The following is a 21,227-nucleotide window of genomic DNA, read 5'->3' as shown; positions in this document are numbered from 1 at the left end:
CCTGACCTTTCTTCTGTCCCTTCTGAGTACCATGATTTGGCTCCTGTCTTCAGTAAGGTCATTGCTACGTCCCTTCCACCACACAGACCATATGACTGTGCGATCGAGCTATTACCTGGAGCACCTCTACCCAGCAGCAGACTATACAATATTTCCAAACCAGAACGAGAAACCATGGAAAAGTACATTAACGAGTCTCTAGCTGCTGGGATAATTCGCCCATCTTCTTCTCCGTTGGGTGCTGGGTTCTTTTTCGTTGGCAAGAAGGACGGTTCCTTAAGACCATGTATCGATTACAGAGGCTTGAACCAAATAACAATTAAAAACAAGTACCCTCTTCCTCTACTCGCCTCAGCTTTTGAACCTGTACAAGGGGCAACTGTTTTCACCAAACTAGATTTGAGGAATGCTTATCATCTTCTTAGAATCCGTGATGGAGATGAGTGGAAAACAGCCTTCAAAACCCCATTGGGTCAGTTCGAATACTTGGTCATGCCCTTTGGTTCAACAAATGCCCCTGCCTGTTTTCAAGCCCTTGTGAATGATGTTCTCAGAGACTTTTTAAATGTGTTCGTGTTCGTCTACATTGATGACATACTCATTTATTCTAAGAACCTTTCTGAACATAAGAAACATGTCCGCCTTGTGTTGCAAAGATTACTGGAGAACAAACTGTTCGTTAAAGCTGAAAAATGTGTTTCATCAGCCTTTAGTCACCTTTTTGGGGTTTGTGCTCGAGGGCGGGCAGGTTAAGCCTTCTGAGGACAAAATAAAGGCTGTTTTGGAATGGCCAGTTCCTGAAAACCGCAAGCAGCTACAGAGATTCCTGGGTTTCGCCAATTTTTATCGCCGCTTCATCAGGAACTATAGCCAGACAGCTCTTCCCTTAACCTCGCTAACCTCAGTCAAACGAACTTTTCAATGGACCCCTGAGGCACAAACTGCATTTGAGAAACGGAAATCATTGTTTTCCAGAGCACCCGTGTTAATTCAGCCTGACCCATCCAAACAATTCATCCTCGAAGTGGACGCTTCAGATTCAGGTGTAGGAGCTGTCCTATCTCAGAGACTCGACTCTGATCAAAAGATCCATCCGTGTGCCTTTTTCTCTCGTAGACTTTCTTCCGCAGAGCAAAACTACGATGTTGGAGACCGTGAGCTGCTGGCCATCAAGTTGGCGCTGGAGGAATGGAGACACTGGCTGGAGGGAGATGAGCACCCGGTTCTAGTTTGGACGAATCACAAGAACCTTGCTTACATCCAGTCAGCTAAACAAGCCAATCCCCGTCAATCCAGGTGGTCCATTTTCTTCTCACGATTCAATCTCATTATCTCCTACAGACCCGGATCCAAGAATGTCAAACCCGATTCTCTCTCTCGTCTATACTCCGTCGATCAACCTGAGACGCCTGAACCTGTCCTTCCCGCATCTTGTAGAGTTGGAGTGGTTACCTGGGAGATCACTGATCTAATTAACGCCGCCCTGGCTACAGAACCCGACCCAGGTAATGGTCCAGCTAACCGAACATATGTGCCATCTTCTGTCAGGTCTCGTCTAATTCAATGGATGCATGCAGCCAAGTTTTCCGCCCATCGGGGGTCAGTAGAACCGTTGCCTTAATTTCGAGACGCTTCTGGTGGCCAACTCTTCACAGAGATGTCAAGGAGTATGTGTTGGCCTGTCCCACCTGTGCAAGAAATAAAGCCTCACATCAGCCTCCTTCAGGCCTGCTACAGCCTCTTCCGGTTCCCTCGCGTCCATGGTCCCATATAGCTATCGACTTCGTCACTGGTCTCCCTGTCTCCCGAGGTATGTCAACAATCCTCACCATCGTTGATCGATTCTCGAAATCCTGTCATCTCATCCCTCTCAGGAAACTTCCCACGGCTTTCCAAACCGCTCAGCTTCTAGTGAAACACGTTTTCCGTCTGCATGGCATCCCTCAGGAGATCCTCTCTGACCGTGGCCCCCAGTTTATATCCCAAGTTTGGAAGGCATTCTGTTCTGCTCTCGACTGTAAGTCCTCTCTAACATCCGGTTATCACCCACAGTCCAACGGCCAAACAGAGAGGATGAACCAACAGCTGGAATCGACCCTCCGTTGTCTGACATCTAACAACCCCACCAACTGGAGCCAATATCTCACTTGGATTGAATATGCTCATAATTCCCTCAAATCTGCTTCCACCGGCCAATCACCATTCCAGGTCAGTCTCGGTTACCAACCTCCACTTTTTCCCGCAGACGAGAGAGAGATTTCGGTCCAGTCAGTCAACCAGCACATCAGACGCTGCCAACGGATATGGAGAGAAACCATCACGACCCTCAATCGATCTTCTGAGACTACCAAGCGCTTTGCCGACTCCAAAAGACGCCCCGCCCCCGAGTACTCCGTGGGTCAAGAGGTATGGCTATCCACTCGAGACATTCCCCTCAAGGGAATGTCTCGTAAACTCTCTCCCAAATTCATTGGTCCGTATAAGATTTCCCAGGTCATCAACCCTTCAGCCGTACGTCTTCAACTGCCTCAGTCTCTCCGTATTCATCCTACCTTCTACGTTTCCCAAGTCAAACCTGTAGTTTCAAGTCCTCTGTGCCCACCATCCGACTCACCACCACCCGCCCTGGAAGTCGATGTTCATCCTGCCTTCACCGTCCGTCGAATCGTGGACTCCCGTCGGCGAGGTCGCGGCTGGCAGTACCTCGTCGACTGGGAGGGCTACGGCCCGGAGGATCGCCAGTGGGTTCCCGGTTCTTACATGCTCGATCCATCCCTGATTGAGGAGTACGAGCGTTCCTGTCCATCGACGTCTTCCGGACCGCCAAGGGGCGGTCGTTGAGGAGGGGGTACTGTTGGGAGCTGGAGAAGTACCACCTTTCTCCAGCAGAGTCCGCCGTGGATCCTCCTGAGTTGAGCCTCCTGCACAGCTGCAGCCCATTCCATCATCAGAGGATCCACAGTACTTAAGCTGTCTTCAGACCTTGCCTCAACGCTGCAGTGTTGATCCAGTTGGTTAGCACCTAAGCCTAGTATCTCTGTGAACCTTTGTTGACTTTTGAATCCAGACTGGATTCTAACCTTTGTCTCTGTCTTCCAGGAAACCAGTTTTTCTCCTGTGAAGCTCTGGAAGAGCTTAACCTGCCGAGCCTGCCCTCTGAGCCAAACCTAAAGCCTCTCTCTGAACTTCCATGCAGCTCTGGACCAAGAGCTGGAAACTCAAAGCCAAGGTCTACTCATTCTTAAGAAGTAAGACGCTGAAGCAGCTTACGGACTCTGCTGATCAAATCCTCTCCAGATCCAACAGCCTCCCTCTCAAGGCTTTAATCAAGAACCCTCAAGGTACAAATCTGAAACTGTCAAGAATCAAACTCCTATGCGCAACGCTAACTGAACTGTTTCTCACGCAGACTCCGGTGAACCAGTTTCCCAGGCCTGAACCAGAACCAGTCATAATCTCTGTGCTTGTGTCAATAAACTCTGTTAAACCTTTTACTCCAGTTTCCGTCTCAGTGGTGTTCTGCATAATTGGGTCACACCAGTGAACCCATCATGACAGTAGCTACATTGCTCTAGATATAGAACTTACTCCTGAAATATTTATTCAAGAGACCCATCTCACAGATATAGAACATTTAAAGCTGCGCAGAGACTGGGTTGGTCATGTATTTTATTCTTCCTTTTCATCCAAAGCTAGAGGTGTAGCCTTGCTTGTCAATAAAAATCTCAGATTTAGGCTAAATTATATGGAGAATGACAGACACGGCAGATTAATTTTGGTGGACTGTGTAATAAATACAAACAGGGTAGTACTTGTATCTTTGTATGGCCCAAATTTAGACAACCCAGAATTTTTTAATGACTTAATTCTAAAACTGGCAGCGATTGAAGCTCCATGTATATTGGGAGGCGACTATAACCATGTTCTTAATCCATCAATACATCGTTCCTCTCCTAAACTTGCTACTCTGTCCAGATCTGCGGCTGCTCTGACACGGGGCATGAAGGAATTAGGATTGGGGGACGTCTGGCGTTTACGTAATCCATCCAGTAAAGACTATTCATTCTACTCCAATGTCCACAATACTTATTCAAGAATAGACATGTTTTTAACCTCGCACCCACTTTTGTCACAAATTAAAAATTGTTCTTATTTAGCAGCTACGATTTCAGATCATAACCCCATACAGATGAAGTTAGAATTTTATCAACCTGTTTCCTCTTCTCCTAGATGGAGATTCAGAGAATATCTTCTCAGAGACCCAGAATTTGTTACTTTCATGAATACCAAAATAGATATGTATCTAGAAGTAAATTTAAATACCTCCTCACACTCAAATATATGGGAAGAGCTGAAAGCTTATATGAGGGGACATATTATTTCATATGTTTCATATAAAAACAAACAAAAAAGGGAACAGCTTTCCCAAATAGAAAAAGATATAAGGACTTTGGAAATTGACCATTCAAGAACAAAACGCCCAGAATTACTTAGTGCTTTAAAACAAAAACGGATTTTATATGACAACTTGTGTACAAGTAAAAGCTGAGCCAGCAATGGCTAGAACAAAATATCATTACTATGAATTCGGCAATAAAACAAGCAAACTACTGGCGTGGCAGATAAAAAAAGAGGACAATGAAAAAATTATTCAGAGTATCAAAACGGATGATGGTAGACATTTAGAAAATTACAAAAGACATAAATTTGGAATTTAGAAAATATTATCAATCGTTATATAAATCTGAACTTCACAAAGACAATGTAGATATAAAACAATTTTTGAATCAGTTACCTTTACCCAAGATTAATATAACCAATAAAGACATATTGGACAGTGAGGTAAGTGAGGAAGAGGTTCGCCTTGCTGTTAAATCATTACAAAATACAGTAATAAAGCCCCAGGGCCAGATGGCTTCCCAATTGAATATTTTAAAACTTTTTCAAATAAATTATTAACTCCCCTTACAAGTATGATTAAGGAGGCATTCCAAAAGACAGTACTTCCTCAATCTTTAGAACTGGCAACAATAACATTGCTTCCAAAGCCTAGGAAAAAATGTACAAAAGTGCGGTAATTATAGACCCTTGAGCCTTCTCAACTCCGACTATAACATCTTGTCTAAAATAATAGCATCCCGACTGGAGAAAATAATCCCAAAAATTATTCATGCAGACCAAACAGGCTTTGTTAAGAACAGACAGGGAGCGGACAATATTCGGAGGTTGTTTCATGTTATTGATGTTACTAAAAGACAGAGGTACCCCCTGGTAATACTTTCTATGGACGCTGAGAAGGCGTTCGACAGAATTGAACCAGATTTCCTTTTTGAGACCCTGAGAGCTATGAATTTTGGTGAAACCTTTATTAGATATGTAAGAACACTTTTTAATAGCCCTAGATCACAGATCTTGACCAATGGGGTTCTGTCGGACGCCTTCTCGCTTTCTCGAGGTTGTAGGCAGGGCTGCCCAAGTTCTCCTAGCCTATTTTCCATTGCTATAGAACCATTGGCAATTGCTATCCGTTCTGACCCATCCATTACAGGTATAAATGTAGGTACAGAAGAACATAAAGTTGCGCTGTATGCAGACGATCTATTAGCATTTATATCTCAACCGTCTAAACCCTTTCCACCTTTACTGGCATGCCTTGGGACATACAGTGCAGTCTCTGGCTAAAAAATCAATTACTCCAAAAGTGAAGCGTTTCCACTTAAAGGAATAGTACGCCCAAAACATGATTAGCCTTCATTTTCTACTCACCCCCATGCTGAACAACACCCTAGAGTACTTTTTTGATATCTCAAATGCATCTGGAAATCTGGGAGGCTTCTTGCTGTCTGCTGACATTCAAATAATGGAGGTGCCCAGCGCCCGAGGCAGAAAGGTCCATAAAAGTCCACAAAAAACGTTTCATATCTAACATTCTTACTAGCCTTGACCTGAGAGACTGATCCGGATTGGTCTTTACTGTCTTGTTTAATTCCTCTAATACTTTTGTTGTATCCTTTATTTCTTAATCTGGCCTTTCAAGAATATGGATACTGCTAAATGTAATGTTACTAAGTGTGTTGCCACATAGAGAGAATGGGTGGGCTGATGTATTTATTTATTTATTTATTTTTTTTTCTCTTTGGGGGGGGGGGGGGGGGGGTTAAGGGGAAAAAGAAAAAGAAAGAAGAATAATATTGTATCCTGGATGTAAATTCTGTATGGACAAAAAAAAAGAAATGCTGCTTTTTTCTTTAAACAAAATACACCGATTTTCAAGTCAAGCAAAAAAAAAAATCAAGCATGCATATTTTTGTATAGGACCAATGACGTCAGACCAATAGTGTCCTTACAAAATTTGGAAGCCGCTTTGTCTGCAGTCCTCTTTCCATCTCCCATAGTTAGCCTAGAGCCTAGCCGTGGCCAGCATTAGCCTGACCACGCTCAGTCTACCTGACAGGCTTCTCCAAAATACGGCTGTCTTCCTCCTGGCCATCCATAGCCTCCACCATTCCTTTGTTTCCCTGAAAGACTTAATCAATCCTCTACTGTCCTCCATCAATCCTTTGCAGTTAGCCTCTTAAGCTAGCCTCTGTCAACGGCAGCAATTATCCCATCAAAATCAAGTGGCTACGGTATAGGAAGTGAAGTACAGTAGCACTTCCATGCTGGATACATGACCAGAGGTCTCAACTAATTAGCCATCTAACAGCTGAATACTTATTACACGTTACTCATATTTTTTTTCATTTTGTGTAAAAAAAATTGCAACTATTTTTTCTGTGAAACTATACTTGACTTACTTTATGATTTGCCCCCCCCAAAAAAGCAGAGGAGTTTGGTGGCCACACAACTTACATCATGGTGAAGTTCCAGTAATCAGTGTTTAACAATAACAGAATAAAAGAGCAAGTGACCAATAAAACGCAAGGTCTAAAAATCAGACCGTAGAGAAAGATTCACTTCCTCTTTACGATTACTTCTCTTTCAAGGAAAAGGAAACGTACACCCTCTGAGGTACAAAATGTCTGAATTTTAACATCAAATGTTGGGCATTTGTTATAGACCAGCAGAAGTATAAAAGGGAGGAGGCATTTCCAATTTCCCACTGAAGGACTTCACTTTCAGATGGCACAGATCTGAAGGTGGGCAACATTTTGGGCAACATTTTGTACACATAATAAATATTAAGACTTGTAATAAAACATAGATTGGGTTTTTAATTATATGTTTTACGTGGTTACTAAACTTAACTGCAAAAACAAAATAGCAGTTCATTAACTTTTTTAGATTATGACTTCTTTCCGATTAACAAATACTCTTTAATTTCTCAGTGGTTGTTCATTTAAAACTATGTAAAACAATGATTTAATACAGTCACTAGTAGATCTCTACCAGCATAACACCTCCAAAAAGTAATATTAAGTTAGTTTGACAGTTGCTTTTTGTATCTCTGCTTCTGCTTCTGTCTCCTTTGCTGGATATCGACCATTCTTTTGAAGCTCTAAATATATGTTTGGTGACCTTGTCATTAACCTCTTAACATCCACCTCCTTTTGGATAATCCTCGCCTATTTTGCATACCCAAATGGAAAAGCAAATATCTTAGGAACTGTAAGCCCAAATTACATGTGCAATATATTATTTGAAAGCTAACACCCTCTAGTTTCCTAATATATAGTATAAGAATGAACATGACTCGGACTTCCGGTTCACCTATGGACTAGACAGACGCTGTTACGATTGCTCCCCCGTTAGAAATTTATTTTCCCCCACCAAAAACTCGTTAACCAAAATTGTGCGGCTTATATGTTTGATGAGTGGGAAGAGATTCACAAGAGGCAAAAAGAGGAAAGAAAATATGCCAAAAAGTCAAGAAAAAGGCAGCTCGGCAAAAGCTAACGCTATCAATTCAGAGGACGCCCCGACGCTTGGGACTGACGTGAACTCAAGTGACCTAATGGCAGCGATTAAAGACCTGAAGTCTGATCTGACAAAGGATCACGGTTCCCTACGTCAAGAAATCAACCTTATGGGCCAAGAACTCAACGGCAAACTTGACAACCTTACAAAAGAGATTCAAAGCTTGTCTGGCCGGATTAATGAAGTGGAAACTCGTGTGGGGTGCATGGAGGACTGGGCAGCAGAGGTAAATGCCGTGATCTCTGCCTCAGTTAAACAACAGAAGGCCCTCCAAGCCAAAGTGACGGACTTGGAGTCCCGATCTAGAAGAAACAATATCCGAATGTTTGGACTGACAGAGGGAGAAGAGGGAAGCTCGGTTTCCCAGTTCATTACGACCCTACTTAAACGTGAACTGCCACTCCTGAAAGAGGTGGATCTGAAAATCCAACGGGCACATCGCTCCTTGGCGCAGAAACCTCGCTCTGAAGATCCGCCTCGGCCAATTATTATTAATTTTCAGGAATTCATAACCAAGGAGCTGATACTGAGGGAGGCTTGGAAAAAGGGGAAAATAATGCAATCGTATTCTCTACTTTGATCATGACTACGCAACCGTGATTGTAAAAAAGCGCAAAGAATTCAACGCTGTCAAGAAAGCTTTAAAGGAAAAAGGAGTGCGCTTTCAGACGCCTTTCACAAGCATAAGAATCCACTGGGACACTGGAGTTAAGACCTACAGCAGCGCAGAAGCAGCAAGGAAAGAGCTACAGAAACGAGGTATCTCAGTGGACCCGCCGCGGGTGAGGGACAGCCAACATGCGCTGGACGCCGCTCTGTCGGAGCTTCTCGGATGGGAGCGGAGATCAGATCGTCAGGAGAGGAGTAACTCTACGGCGCAGAGAGCGAGGGAGAAACTGAAGGGGTTTCAGAAAGACGACGCGGAGGAGAACAGCTGAGGCTCTCTTGTAAATTTACTACATTCTGGTGAGGTAGCTTTCATTGTCGGACTACGCCTGTTAATTAATTAATCATTTGACCTCATTTTTTGATCAGGGGGAGAGATAGCAATCGTAGCTTTATTAAGTTGGACTTATAGGATGGTGTTATTTCTTTTGTTAAAATTGATTACCATCTCTAGTATTCGGCCCTCTCTAGAGGAGAGACTACACCCTCGACCCTCCAACTGGGTCAGCCTGGAAGAGTTAGATCTCTTCCACTGTTGGGAGTCACTTTTCTGTTGTGTTTATTTATGTTATTTCATTGTGTTTGTGAAAGTACATACTTTTCTGAGGGAGACCAATGTTTAATTAGAAGTTTTTATATGCCAAAGCCAAGTAATTTAAAGATCACATCCTTGAATGTAAATGGCCTAAGAAATCCAATTAAGAGGAGCAGGGTGCTGGGAAAATTAAAAAAGGATAAATCAGAGGTTGTAATGCTTCAGGAGACGCATATGTCTAATAAAGAACATTATAAGCTAAGGAGGTTTGGATATTCAAACTCTTTTTACAGCTCCTGTAAAAATAGCAGAAAAAGGGGAGTGGCTATTTTAATGTCAAACACACTGAATTTTGACCTAATTAAGGAAGAAGGAGATAAGGAAGGCAGATACATTTTAGTTAAGGGAAGACTTGATAACATATTAATCACATTTGCTTGTGTTTATGTACCTCCTGAATGTGAAAAAAATTTTTTTATACAGCTCTTTGAAAAAATTGTCGGATTCAGTGAGGGTATAATAGTCTATGCAGGAGACTGGAATACAGTCTTGGACTACTCCTTAGACACAACAAGCAAAAAACAGCATAAACTGCCTATGTCAAAATGCCTCAATGTTTTACTGAGAGAATATAACCTGTTTGATGTCTGGAGGAATCTCCACTCTTCAGAAAAAGACTTTACCCATTTTTCAGCTACACATCAGATTCATTCTAGAATAGATTATTTCCTGATGAGTGCTGTGGATAGACATAGGGTGATAGAATGTACAATAGGAACCTCTGATGTCTCTGACCATAATGCGGTTTATTTAACTATACACCTAGATAGTGTTCGTAAAAACACACTGTGGAGAATGAATATTGGGATTTTGAATAACAAAACAACTATGGATGAAATTAAAGGGGAAATTAGAAATTGTATTAAAGATAATATAAATAGTGAGGTTGACCCAACAATATTATGGGACACAGTTAAAGCCACTATGAGAGGGAACTTGATTTCACGGATGGCATACATAACTAAGGCAAAGAGATTAAGATATGAAAAAATACAGGAAGAACTAAAAAAGTTAGAAAAACAACAACAAACAGCTAATAATATGAGGCTAACGGAAAAATTGAAGGATGTCAGAAAACAAATAGATGCAACACTGTCAGATGAATTAGAAAGGAAACTTAGATATGTTAAACAAACCGCTTATGAATCAGGTCCTAAAGCAACAAAGATTCTAGCAAGACGCCTGAAAATACAACAAACAAAAAATTGTATATCGAAGATTAGGGACCCAATGAGTAAAGATTTGACTTTTAAACCTGAAGAAATTGAAAACTGCTTCAAAAAATACTATATGACACTATACTCTAATCCAGACCCTGTAGATGAAGTGATGATCAAAAAATATTTATTATCCTTGGATCTTCCCTCCATTGGACAAGTCCAAAATGAGTCTTTGACCACTCCGATTACAAAGAAAGAACTGGATAAAGCCATTAGTAATTTGAAAAATAATAAGTGCCCAGGGAGCGATGGCTTTCCAAATGAGTGGTACAGGGTCTTCAAGGAGGACCTTACGCCCACTCTACTTGAATCTCTGAATTGGACTCTCAAATACGCCAAAGTACCCCCGTCATGGAAAGAAGCAGTGATATCAGTGATACCAAAAGAAGACAAAGATAAAACACTATGCGAATCTTATCGCCCCATCTCTAAACTAAATGTAGATTACAAGATATTCACATCAATAATCTTTAAAAGGTTGGAGCATATCCTCCCTGAACTAATAAATGAAGACCAAACTGGATTCATAAAGGGCAGGCAAACCCAAGATAATATCAGACGCACACTGCATGTCATAGATCAAATACATAAAAAAAAGCTCAGTGCAGTGTTGCTTAGCCTTGATGCAGAGAAGGCGTTTGATAGAGTTAGCTGGCCTTTTCTTTATAAAGTGCTGGAGACATTTGGCTTCAATGATCAAATTATTAGCTGTATTAAAGCTCTTTATGGTGATCCTACAGCCAGGTTGCGGATTAATGGCTCATTGTCTGGCAGCTTTAACCTTAAAAGAGGTACAAGACAAGGCTGTTGTCTTAGTCCTTCCCTCTTTGCATTATTCATTGAGCCATTGGCTCAGGATATTAGACAAAATGATTATTTGGAGGGGATCAACATAGCAACAGAGGAACATAGAATAAGCCTGTTTGCTGACGATATTATCACTTACTTAAAGAACCCAAACATAACAATCCCTAAACTTTTTTCCATTATGGAAAATTTTGGTGAGATGTCAGGATATAAACTCAATATTAAAAAGACACAGGTACTATGTTTGAATTATACACCTAGCAGTAATATGAGGAGTAATTATAAAATAAAATGGGACACAAAATCAATAAAATACTTAGGTGTGAATATCACCCAACATCTAAAAGACCTATGAGTCAAACTATGGTATTCTAAGTGATCAAATTCAGAAAGATGTAACACGTTGGTCAATGTTGGCTTTAAATTTTAGCACAAGAATAGAGGAGATAAAAATTAATTTGCTGCCTAGATTATTATATGTCTTCCTCTCCCTCCCCATAAGGCTCCCAGAAACCCAATTTTCCACATGAAACAAGGTGTTATCTAGATTTCTCTGGGGGGGTATTAAACCTAGGGTAAGACTCAGAAAAAGGAGGACTCGCTTTACCTGACCTTAAAAAATACTACTGGGCGGCCCAACTGAGATACGTTGTTTATTGGTGCTCTCCAACATATAGCGCAAAGTGGAAGCAAATCGAATTCAATCTGGGTAAAATACCACCTCCTGCAAAATTGGGGTGTAAAATCTTAACAGATAGTAAAGAGGAGGGAACTATCCTGGGCGAAAAAAAAAATGGTACGAGGTCGTTAAGAAAAACAAAATTGAAGGTGATATTAAATTGTTAATATGGCCATCTCAAATGCCCAGTTTTGGCCCAAGTGGGTCAGATGATTTATGATTTACATTTAACAGGTAGATGGAGAGGGGAATTACGGCAATATGTACACTCACTGAAGGGAAAATATTTAAATCATTTTAAAAAGTTAAAGAAGAATTAAATCTTGAAAACAGAGACCTATATCGCTACCTACAATTGCGTCACTTTTACGAAAAAAAGGTGAACAGGGACCTATTAGAAGGAATTAGTGAGGTGATTATACTCTTGACACGTGCATATGGTGGAACTCCCTCAAAAATTGTATCAAAGTTGTACAATAGTCTCCAAAAATGCGATGGCAGAAATTCATTCTATGTTAAAAAAAAGTGGGAACGAGAATTCAACATTACATTAACTGGGAGTGACTGGTCCTCCATGTGCAAAACACAACAATCTTCAACCAGCTCAAGAAGATGGCGAGAATTTGGATGGAAAAATCTAATTCGTTTTTTTATCACCCCATATATAAAATCTAAACAACTTAGTCAACAACAGAAATGCTGGAGAGGGTGTGGACATGTAGATCCCAATCACTCCCATATCTTTTGGTCATGCATTAAACTGCAGTTATTCTGGAACAGTGTCATTCAGACAGTAGAGGAAATGTTATGCTTATCTATACCCCAAGATCCGAGCTTTGTATACCTAGGACTTATGGCATATGAAGTCATTGGAAAAAAAGACATTTACCTCTGCAAAATATTACTGATTGCTGCCAAAAAGGCATTGACAAGGAATTGGTTGAAAAGTGACCCACATGGGCATGGACAATGGCTGAATATTGTAGACGAAATATAAGCCATGGAAAATTTGACTTTTCGTCTAAGCCTTAAAGAAGGAGACTTTGAGAAAAAATGGCAGAAGTTGTCTATGTTCAAGGTCAAAACCCAACCATAAGAGGAAAAAAAAAAAAAAAAAAAAAACTTTGGAAAATATGGTAATGTATGCTCCCCCCAGCTTGTTTTTTGTTTTTTCTTCTTGTTTTTTCTTTTGTTTTTGTATTATAAAAAAGACTAAATAAAGAGTTGAAAAAAAAAAAAAGAATGAACATGACTCAAAGTTGTTTTTTTATTCTCGGAAATGATAGGTCTTTTTTGAACAGCAGTAATTAAGACATTCTTGAGAAAAAGCATGTTTTATTGTATTATATTTGTTCTACATCATGTCAACCAAAAGTGCTGAAAATGTTAGACCTCTAGCTATAACAGTTCCAGAACTGATGGGATTGGAACTTTTGGTGTCAGCTTGGAGCTGCGCACAATGGCTCCACCTGCTGGTAAAAATTTTACCTGTGGAATTTTATGCAAAACCCACCGGGTCGACCATCCTTTTTCAGCCTTTATCATCCAGCTGACGATGAACCTCCACCCTACCTCAAATACTTTTATCCACCTTTTACTGGTTTTCTTCAGAGATTTCCCTATTTAGCTGTATCCATCTCTGAGTAGCTTCCCTTTCATTAGTAAATGCCCCGTCATGCACATTATGACACTGCCATGGTAAACATAATATATTCATGGTGATATGCGGCGACAGCTTTCCAACACAACATATTTTTATGAATGCCAAAGAGTTCCAGAGCACCTTGTTCAACATGTTTGTTGTATTTGCTACATGTCAAGTAGAAAACTAAATGGAGCTTTATGTCTTTATTTCAGTAAAGGCCTTCTCACTATTTATCAGAGCTCTCTCAAAGCACACATTAATCTGAGCACTGAATCTCTGCAGCTCCTATGGATAATGCTTCTTGGCTTCTTTGCTAGCAAATGCTCAAGTTTCATATATTGCTGAATGTCTTTTATTATTATTTAAGTGGTAGCACAGCTAAGAGCTTAATACAAATGCTCACACATCTCACACACTTTCATTGGTAGCATTTTTAGAACCCTATGCGTCTTTTTATGTTCATCTCAGATTTTTAAATAAGTTTTTTTTTTTATTGGTCTGTCAAATCATTGCTAAAAGGGAGAAACACACAAAGACTTTTTCCAGAAGTAGCCTGAGCAGGGTTTTAACACCAAATTGTGGGCCCTGTACACAGTCAGTGCCAATTGGCCTCCATTTGTGCCAGTGCCTGAAGCATAGGGTTTTAATATATTGTAGAATGTTTCTTTTATTCACCAGCTGAATGCATCTGACATTTTTGTGCTTATACCCATCCCTAGATACATCCTAGTTAACATTAGCGCAGGCTGATGCTCTTTTAGGGCAGACTGCTAGTAGATGTCCACGCAATTGCTGCAAGTACCTTCATGTTGCCTCAATGACCTCACCTTGTTTCACATCCTCAGGCTCACACCCGCCCTTGACTTCAGCATCTGGTGCAGAACTATAATTAATAACTGGTGCAGAACTAATTTTCCAGCAAGAAAAAATAATTGGTATTAGATTCTTAACATACAAATAACCCTGCTTTTTAGAGCAAGCTCACTTTGTATTTCTAGAGGCATGTCAGTACAAGAGCAACTGCTAAATTTAATAAAACATATGGTCTAAAATGTATTCATAATGTTGATTGTTTATGTTTAAAATTCGGTAAATTTTTGTTTTGGTAGGGGCAGAAATTTAAGGGTGTCAACCATGCAGTCATATCATTAAGCATCCACAAGAGGACACTTGCTCTTCCTTGAATACCTAAACATTGATCTTGCCTTGTCTTTGCTGAAGAGCCTCCAGGACTGGCCACCACTGCTCCAGCTGCTACATCTGATCTAGCACCAGTATTAGTTTCTGAACCTGGTTAATGTTAACAACAAAGGTTAGCTGGCCCATAATTGTCTGCATAGTTACAGCAGCAAGTAGCCTGGTTGGCAACAAGCTAAGCTAAATAGCTGCTTGAGGTGAGAATATGACAGCAGCAGCTCTCTGGAGTGAATTTTAATTTGACTTTGCATAACAGGCAAACTGGGTTCGCCTTTGGAAAAGAAAGCAGTCATTAGCTGCCTCCCCTCTTTCTGTTTCTGTATTTTTCTTTCTTGTTCTTTTGATGCCTTGATTTATTCCTTTGGGCAACATGGATGTCTAGCCTCCAGGTCATTCAGTCTTGTCTCACTGACATTATTCTTTTCACCATTGTTTGACTGAACGGTTTAAACCATTTTGCACTTTCAAGTTGGGCTTTCAGAACGGGTTTGGTGGACTGTGACATTAAGTGTGTTCTCTCAGTTGGTGTAATCTATATATACATTTTAAATACATTTTGACACCAGTTAATTCTAGGGCCAGATTTATTCAAAATAAAAACTAAAAAAAAAATGTTTTTCATTAGCCTCCTTTCCTAGGTGGGCCCTGGGTATTCAGGACCACTTTTCCCCCTCACTTCCATGGCCATAAACTGTACGAGTTTTGTTTTCTTGCCCTGTTCGGTGTGATTTTCCAGTCGTGCAAGAATTTTCTGTTGGGGTTGACTTTCAGCCTGATCGTGCGTTGTGTAGTGTGCAGGGGGTAATGAGGAGCAATCAGCCTCCCACGGCCACCTCCCCATCAGGAATCGTGAGGTCTGCTTGTCTGTCTGTCTGTCTGTCTGTCTGTCTGTCTGTCTGTCTGTCTGTCTGTCTGTCTGTCTGTCTGTCTATCTATGTATGTATTGCTTAAAAAAGAAGCATCACAAATTAGAAAAATATGAACTTTGTGTTTTCCATGTTTTCATTATCTTCTTTTTTCAGATGTTATAGTGAAATGTTAGCAATGACTAAATATGGTTCTACTAAGAATTATTTGGGGTGCAATCTCAAAGGGGAAACTAAATCATTAGATTTTATGATATTACGCCAGACGTAAGGAAGGAGGCCGAGGACTAATGTGCGTAAGAGCCACTATACACGATGAAACATCCAAGATCCATAAGTACATAAAGGACAAGGCTCCAACAGACGGCATCCTCTGTCAATGTCTCAGACAATGGGAAACAGAAGATGAGGTGCCAGAGACTCCATCATGGGAGGATAAGCCCCTAAATGTGATGTGCAACCAAAACATATTCGAAGTGGCAGATATCAGGAAATCCTACCAATGGCTAGACAGAGTTGTACTGAAGGACAGCACTGAGGCAATCATCATTTTAGAAAGACTTGAATATTTTGTTAGAAATTAACTAAATTTGTAATTAGTTAATTGAAACTTTTATGACAGAATGACATGAATGAAAAAAACATTTCACAAAAAAACATTTCACAGCTGAAACTGTTTTTTTGTTGTTGTTGTTGTTTTCCATTCTATCTTTTCTGCCTATTCCGTTGGGGGCAGTGCCTATCTCTGGCACTCTATGGGCGAGAACGGTACACTGTTCACAGGTTGCCAGCCGGTCACAGAGCAACATAGAGACACTCAAAGACCTACAACCTTGCACACACACACACACACACACACACACACACACACACACACACACACACACACACACACACACACACACACACACACACACACACACACACACACACGCACACACAGCTAAGAACAATTTAGAGATGCCAATTAACCTAACAGTCAAGTTTTTGGATTATGTGAAGAAGCTAGAGTACAAAGAGTAAACCCACGCATGCACAGGGGAACATGCAAACTCCATGGAGAAAAACCCCAGGTGCCACCACGCAGGCCCCAGCTTGGCATGTGGTGTATCACTGTGGTCAATATGGCACGTTTTTTGATGAAGACAAAATGCTTGATCCAGCTGTCCATTTAAGTCCATTTTATTTTTAAGTGATCAGGAATTTTTCTTAAAATAATGCCAACATGTAAAACATCTTTAAACAGAAGACTTTATTATTTAATTAAATTTAAGGCTTGTTTTTAATTGGATGTAATTTACAATCTTAGTTGTTTTCAGTGTGTGCACATACATTACCAAAAGGATCAGAAATATTATTACGATAATGCAGTTTTATTTGCAGGTAGATTAATTAATAAAAACAAACACAAACAAAAAGAAACTCATGTATACATTTCACAGTGGATGCAGAAGAACCCCACTGAATGTAGTGATGTGGCTGTTCCCAAAGTAATGAGTGGTAGCAAGCAGCCGCATATAAACATGGTCTCCTTGCTGCAGTTGCAGAAATGCTGCATTTCCACCATTATCAGACCCATCGTAAGATGACTTAAGATCATAGGCAGTCACAATAAGTTCGTTGTTCTTCATGAGGGCTAGACTTACAGGTTGGTTTCCTCCAGCATGATAAAAGAAGGTAAAGTAATATATGCCTGCAACAGGTGCAACAAAAATACCTGGAAGAAACCACATATAAGTTTAATAGATATTGTTAACATTTTAAATGCCAGTTTGAAAAACTGTTACATTGTTCTTACTATGAATATGTGACGTGGAAAACAACATGGACAGAATGTTGTTTTCAATTAGAATTGAAATACTATATTTGGATAGCTTGTGTTAAAAATATAATCATCATCACCACCTATATTTGATACTGTAGCAATGGAGTTTTATCTATAAACTTAACTAATCTCTTAGGCACTTCAGCATTCTCCAGGTAAGACTCTCTCTCAACTGGGCTGTTGTTTTACAAATAGAGACCATGATATTTACAAAACAGACAATGAATTACATTGAATATTTTTGCAAATCAATGCATAATTTTTGGGGGGGGGGCGGGGGGGTGGGGGGGTGGGGGGGGGGTAGCCTAGTGGGTTAGAGCAGAGCTTGTGCTCTGAAAAGGTTGCAAGAACCCAGTTCAAATCCCACTGCCTACACTCTGGTTTCCTGAGCAAGACCTTTAACCACCAATTGCTCCATTCACAATGGCAGCCCACTGCTCCCCAAGGGGATGTGTTAAATGCAGAGGTATATTTCTCCAATGTGAGATCAATAAAATAAAATTATTATTATTAGTTTGCAGTGATTAACCAGTTTATGACTTTGGTACATTTGATAGCATGTTTAATATCAGTAGTATTAGAGTTTTGTTTCAGTGTTTGGAATGTTAGTTAAAAAGGTAATTAGTTATGGTTTCAGTAACTACCTCTTCAAGAAAGTAACTGAGTTAGTAGCACAGTTACTGCGCAAAGTAACTACTTACTACTCAAAGTTACAAAGTTTTTACATTTTAAAATGTCAAAGAATTTGAAAACCTGACTGTTGTCATGATTTCAATTATAACTGGAAGTTCAATTATGAAATCAATTAGTCTTATATTAATAAAGGAATTAAATAATTTATTAAAAAGATTATATAGCTGAAAACATTGGACCTACATTTAGATCTAGATGAGGCCCTTGCTAATAAAACCTACGAACATATTAATAGATGTAAAACTCCTAATTGACTGCAGAGACAAACTCTACCCCATTAAACATTAATTCATAAAAGAGCAAGAATTCTGTATTAGTCCTCTTTGATTGTAGTACATTGTTTTGAATAATTAATTGCTGCATTTGTTAGTAGTTTATATGTCAAATACTAACTTTAAAAAATGTAAATGTAAGACATTCTACATGATGGTGTCACGAATGCCATCAAAAAACTGCTTGCATGGTGTAGAGGTGGAGAAGTACATTTCTAAGAAGAACAAATAAACTGGTCCTTTAAACCAATCAGTGTCACATATGTGTATTTCAGCAACCTGCTGGTGGTTCTGCAGTAAAAATCTCTTCCTGCTGCAGAGAGAGGGCAGCTTTGATTAAATGCATATAAGTAAAGTGCTGCTTTAGTTTGCAAGTAGCTTAAAGGCATTACCAATATATGAACACCAATAGCAGCTCGGCTACTAATGCCATTAAATATGTGCTGCAATTCCTCCCAACACAGATTGTTTAAATAAAAACTCTAAAAATGGTTTTATTCTCAATATTGTTTACCTGGTTAAATAAATTGTGCTAAAAAAAAACAAAAAAAAGGAATAAATTTATTGACAATAATGACATACTATACGCTAGGTACCTGAAATGACGTGCAAGTTTTTTTTTTCACAATTTATTTCTAGCGATATATTTCTAGTTATTTTGTCACTTACTAAAGTTGGACAGCTCTATACCAAAAACTCGAGTGATATTTTTTAAGCAGCACTAATAGGTTTATTGACCAAAGGAAATAAATAAAACTTATCCATAGGTATTCGGATCAAGAAAAATCTATAGGCCTACATGTATTTCTAGTACTTTTATTTAGAAATGTAGGTAGAATGTGTTAAGACTTAATTTGCCTTTGTTTCATCTCAAACCATTCTTCATAATTAGACCCCTTTTATGTCATTATGCCAAAATCCTTAGAAGGCTAAGCAATTGGACTGAAACTTCCCTCCTGTCAATCAAAGCCATAAAGGGTTGATACTCTGGCACAAAAATCAGGATTCCAAAACTAGGGCAGGCCGATGGGGACTTCTTATTATCCCTACTAACTCCTCCACTAAAGTGGTGATTCTATGAAAAAGAATTAAAAGTAGAAATATAATCTAAAAAAATACATCCTTACAAATATAAATTGACTCACCTGTGTTCTGATTATAGGCATTGCCCACATTTGTTATCACTTTTCTGTAGATTATGGTTGTATGTGTGGTGAAAGGCCCACATGCTCCATTTCCACCTGTTGCAGCGCTGAATGCGACCTTTTGTGCTTCTTCAATAGAAATGAAAAAACTGCAAAACTGCATCTATTCAAAAATACATTGTTGATAAATTCAGAAAGAACTTTACCTTTCTTCTTCAGCTCCAGAACCAGACTTTCATTCTCATTCAGCCTTGTTTCGAGAGCTTCTTGCTTCTCATTCATATTTGTTTCCATAGCTTTTAGTTTCTCTTTCATGGCCTTAAATTCTTTAAGGAGCTTGCACATGTTAGGAAAGCAGGACTTTATATCAGTGGTTACTTGTGATTCACCTAACTCATCCTCAGCCAAAGTTAAACCACAAAACCACACTAACAACCACACTCTGAAATTCATCCTGGTTCTCTTACAGTGCCTCCAGAACTCTAATTGACCTGATGTGTTGTTTCCCGTTTTATATAGTTTTACAATGTCTGGTTAATGTTTAACTTGAGAGAAAAGTATCAAAAGTATACAAACAAAAAACACAAAAATTATCAAGGCAGGAGCAAAAAGATAGAAGAAATGGCCCCATATTTAACCTAATCTTTGCCCTAACTAGAAATGGTTTACTCTCAAAACCAGCATCTATTAACCATAATTATTATAGAGAAGCTGTACAGACTTTGTGGCTGTTTTGTTTTGATAAGAGCTAATGTTTCTATTCATTAAATAGACAGCAAAGACAGCATAGACAGTTTTTTCTTTTCTGCAATTTTACTATGAAATGTTTAGGTGTGAAAGATTCTGTTTAGGTAACTGAAGTTTTCTAGAAGAAGTTTTGCCTCTCATCCAAGAAGCTTCTTCAGTTCTAGTGGTAGGGTGCACTGACGTTAATATACTGTAGGTGTAACAATTAATAAAAACAATTTTGTAACAATTTTTTTTTTCTCTCGATTGACTATGTATATATGTGGTTATGCCAATGAAGATTCTCAGTCATTCAGGTCCTAGTCATTCCAAAAAAATGTATTGAAAAAAACAATCCACTGGACTTTGTTACCAAGTTTGACAAAATGTTCGCTTCCCATCTAGGAAGCTTTTTCGATTCAAAACTCAGAATTAGTGTTAAGTTCGAGGCTTTACAGACTGGACCAAAACAAAGCCTTGTTATGGCCTAGAAAACATACAAATTGAACCGGACAAGCGGGTTGAAGAGCATCAAAGATGCTCTCCAAACCTGTAGATACCCAAACTGGGTGTTTGTCAAATCAACAAGGAAATACAAAGAACATGCAGCTGAACATAATGTTGAGAAAAGACAGCAAGATAGGGTGGACACAAAAACATGTTCCCTGAAAAAGGATTTTCTCCAAGCACAAAATCCTGGTACATTTCAAACCAAAAAAGACCTTTAAACAGAGACTAGTGGATCCTTAAGACAAAATGCCTAGACCAAATGAGCAAAGTGGTGTATGAAGTTTAATGCATTGAGGAATGGTCTGATCTTTATATCGAAGAAACCAAACAGACTCTCCACAGATGCATGGCCCAACACAAAAGAGATACGACCTTCTCCCCCTATTTACGTCTTATGGACAAAGGACATGCTTTTGAGGAACAGAATGTTCACATTTTGGACAAAAAAAACAGGTGGTTTGAGA

The 21,227-nt window shown here is 39.5% G+C and overlaps 1 protein-coding gene across 1 annotated transcript; it reads right to left on the bottom strand.

Annotated features, from left to right (window-relative positions):
- Window positions 1-16,876: 16,876 nt before the first annotated feature.
- On the bottom strand, window positions 16,877-19,995 carry LOC119775016 (complement C1q-like protein 2). The gene is made up of 3 exons (XM_038272862.1): window positions 19,734-19,995; window positions 19,528-19,656; window positions 16,877-17,309 (listed from the first exon to the last, which is right to left on the bottom strand). The coding sequence occupies exons 1-3, from the start codon at window positions 19,978-19,980 to the stop codon at window positions 17,029-17,031; spliced, it is 657 nt and encodes a 218-aa protein (XP_038128790.1). The 5' UTR covers window positions 19,981-19,995; the 3' UTR covers window positions 16,877-17,028.
- Window positions 19,996-21,227: the final 1,232 nt, after the last annotated feature.

This window comes from Cyprinodon tularosa, unplaced genomic scaffold (genome assembly GCF_016077235.1).
Source record: "Cyprinodon tularosa strain WSP-4 unplaced genomic scaffold, ASM1607723v1 ctg844, whole genome shotgun sequence".
Taxonomy (NCBI): domain Eukaryota; kingdom Metazoa; phylum Chordata; class Actinopteri; order Cyprinodontiformes; family Cyprinodontidae; genus Cyprinodon; species Cyprinodon tularosa.
The sequence above is the reverse complement of the archived record's forward strand: the minus strand, read 5'-3'. Positions and strand labels throughout refer to the sequence as shown.

Coding starts and splice junctions, on each gene's coding strand:
- LOC119775016 (XM_038272862.1), bottom strand. CDS start 19,980: ATGAATTTCAGAGTGTGGTTGTTAGTGTGGTTTTGTGGTTTAACTTTG. Junction 19,657..19,733: donor TCTGGAGCTGAAGAAGAAAG/GTAAAGTTCTTT, acceptor TTTCTATTGAAG/AAGCACAAAAGGTCGCATTC. Junction 17,310..19,527: donor TGCCTATAATCAGAACACAG/GTGAGTCAATTT, acceptor GGTTTCTTCCAG/GTATTTTTGTTGCACCTGTT.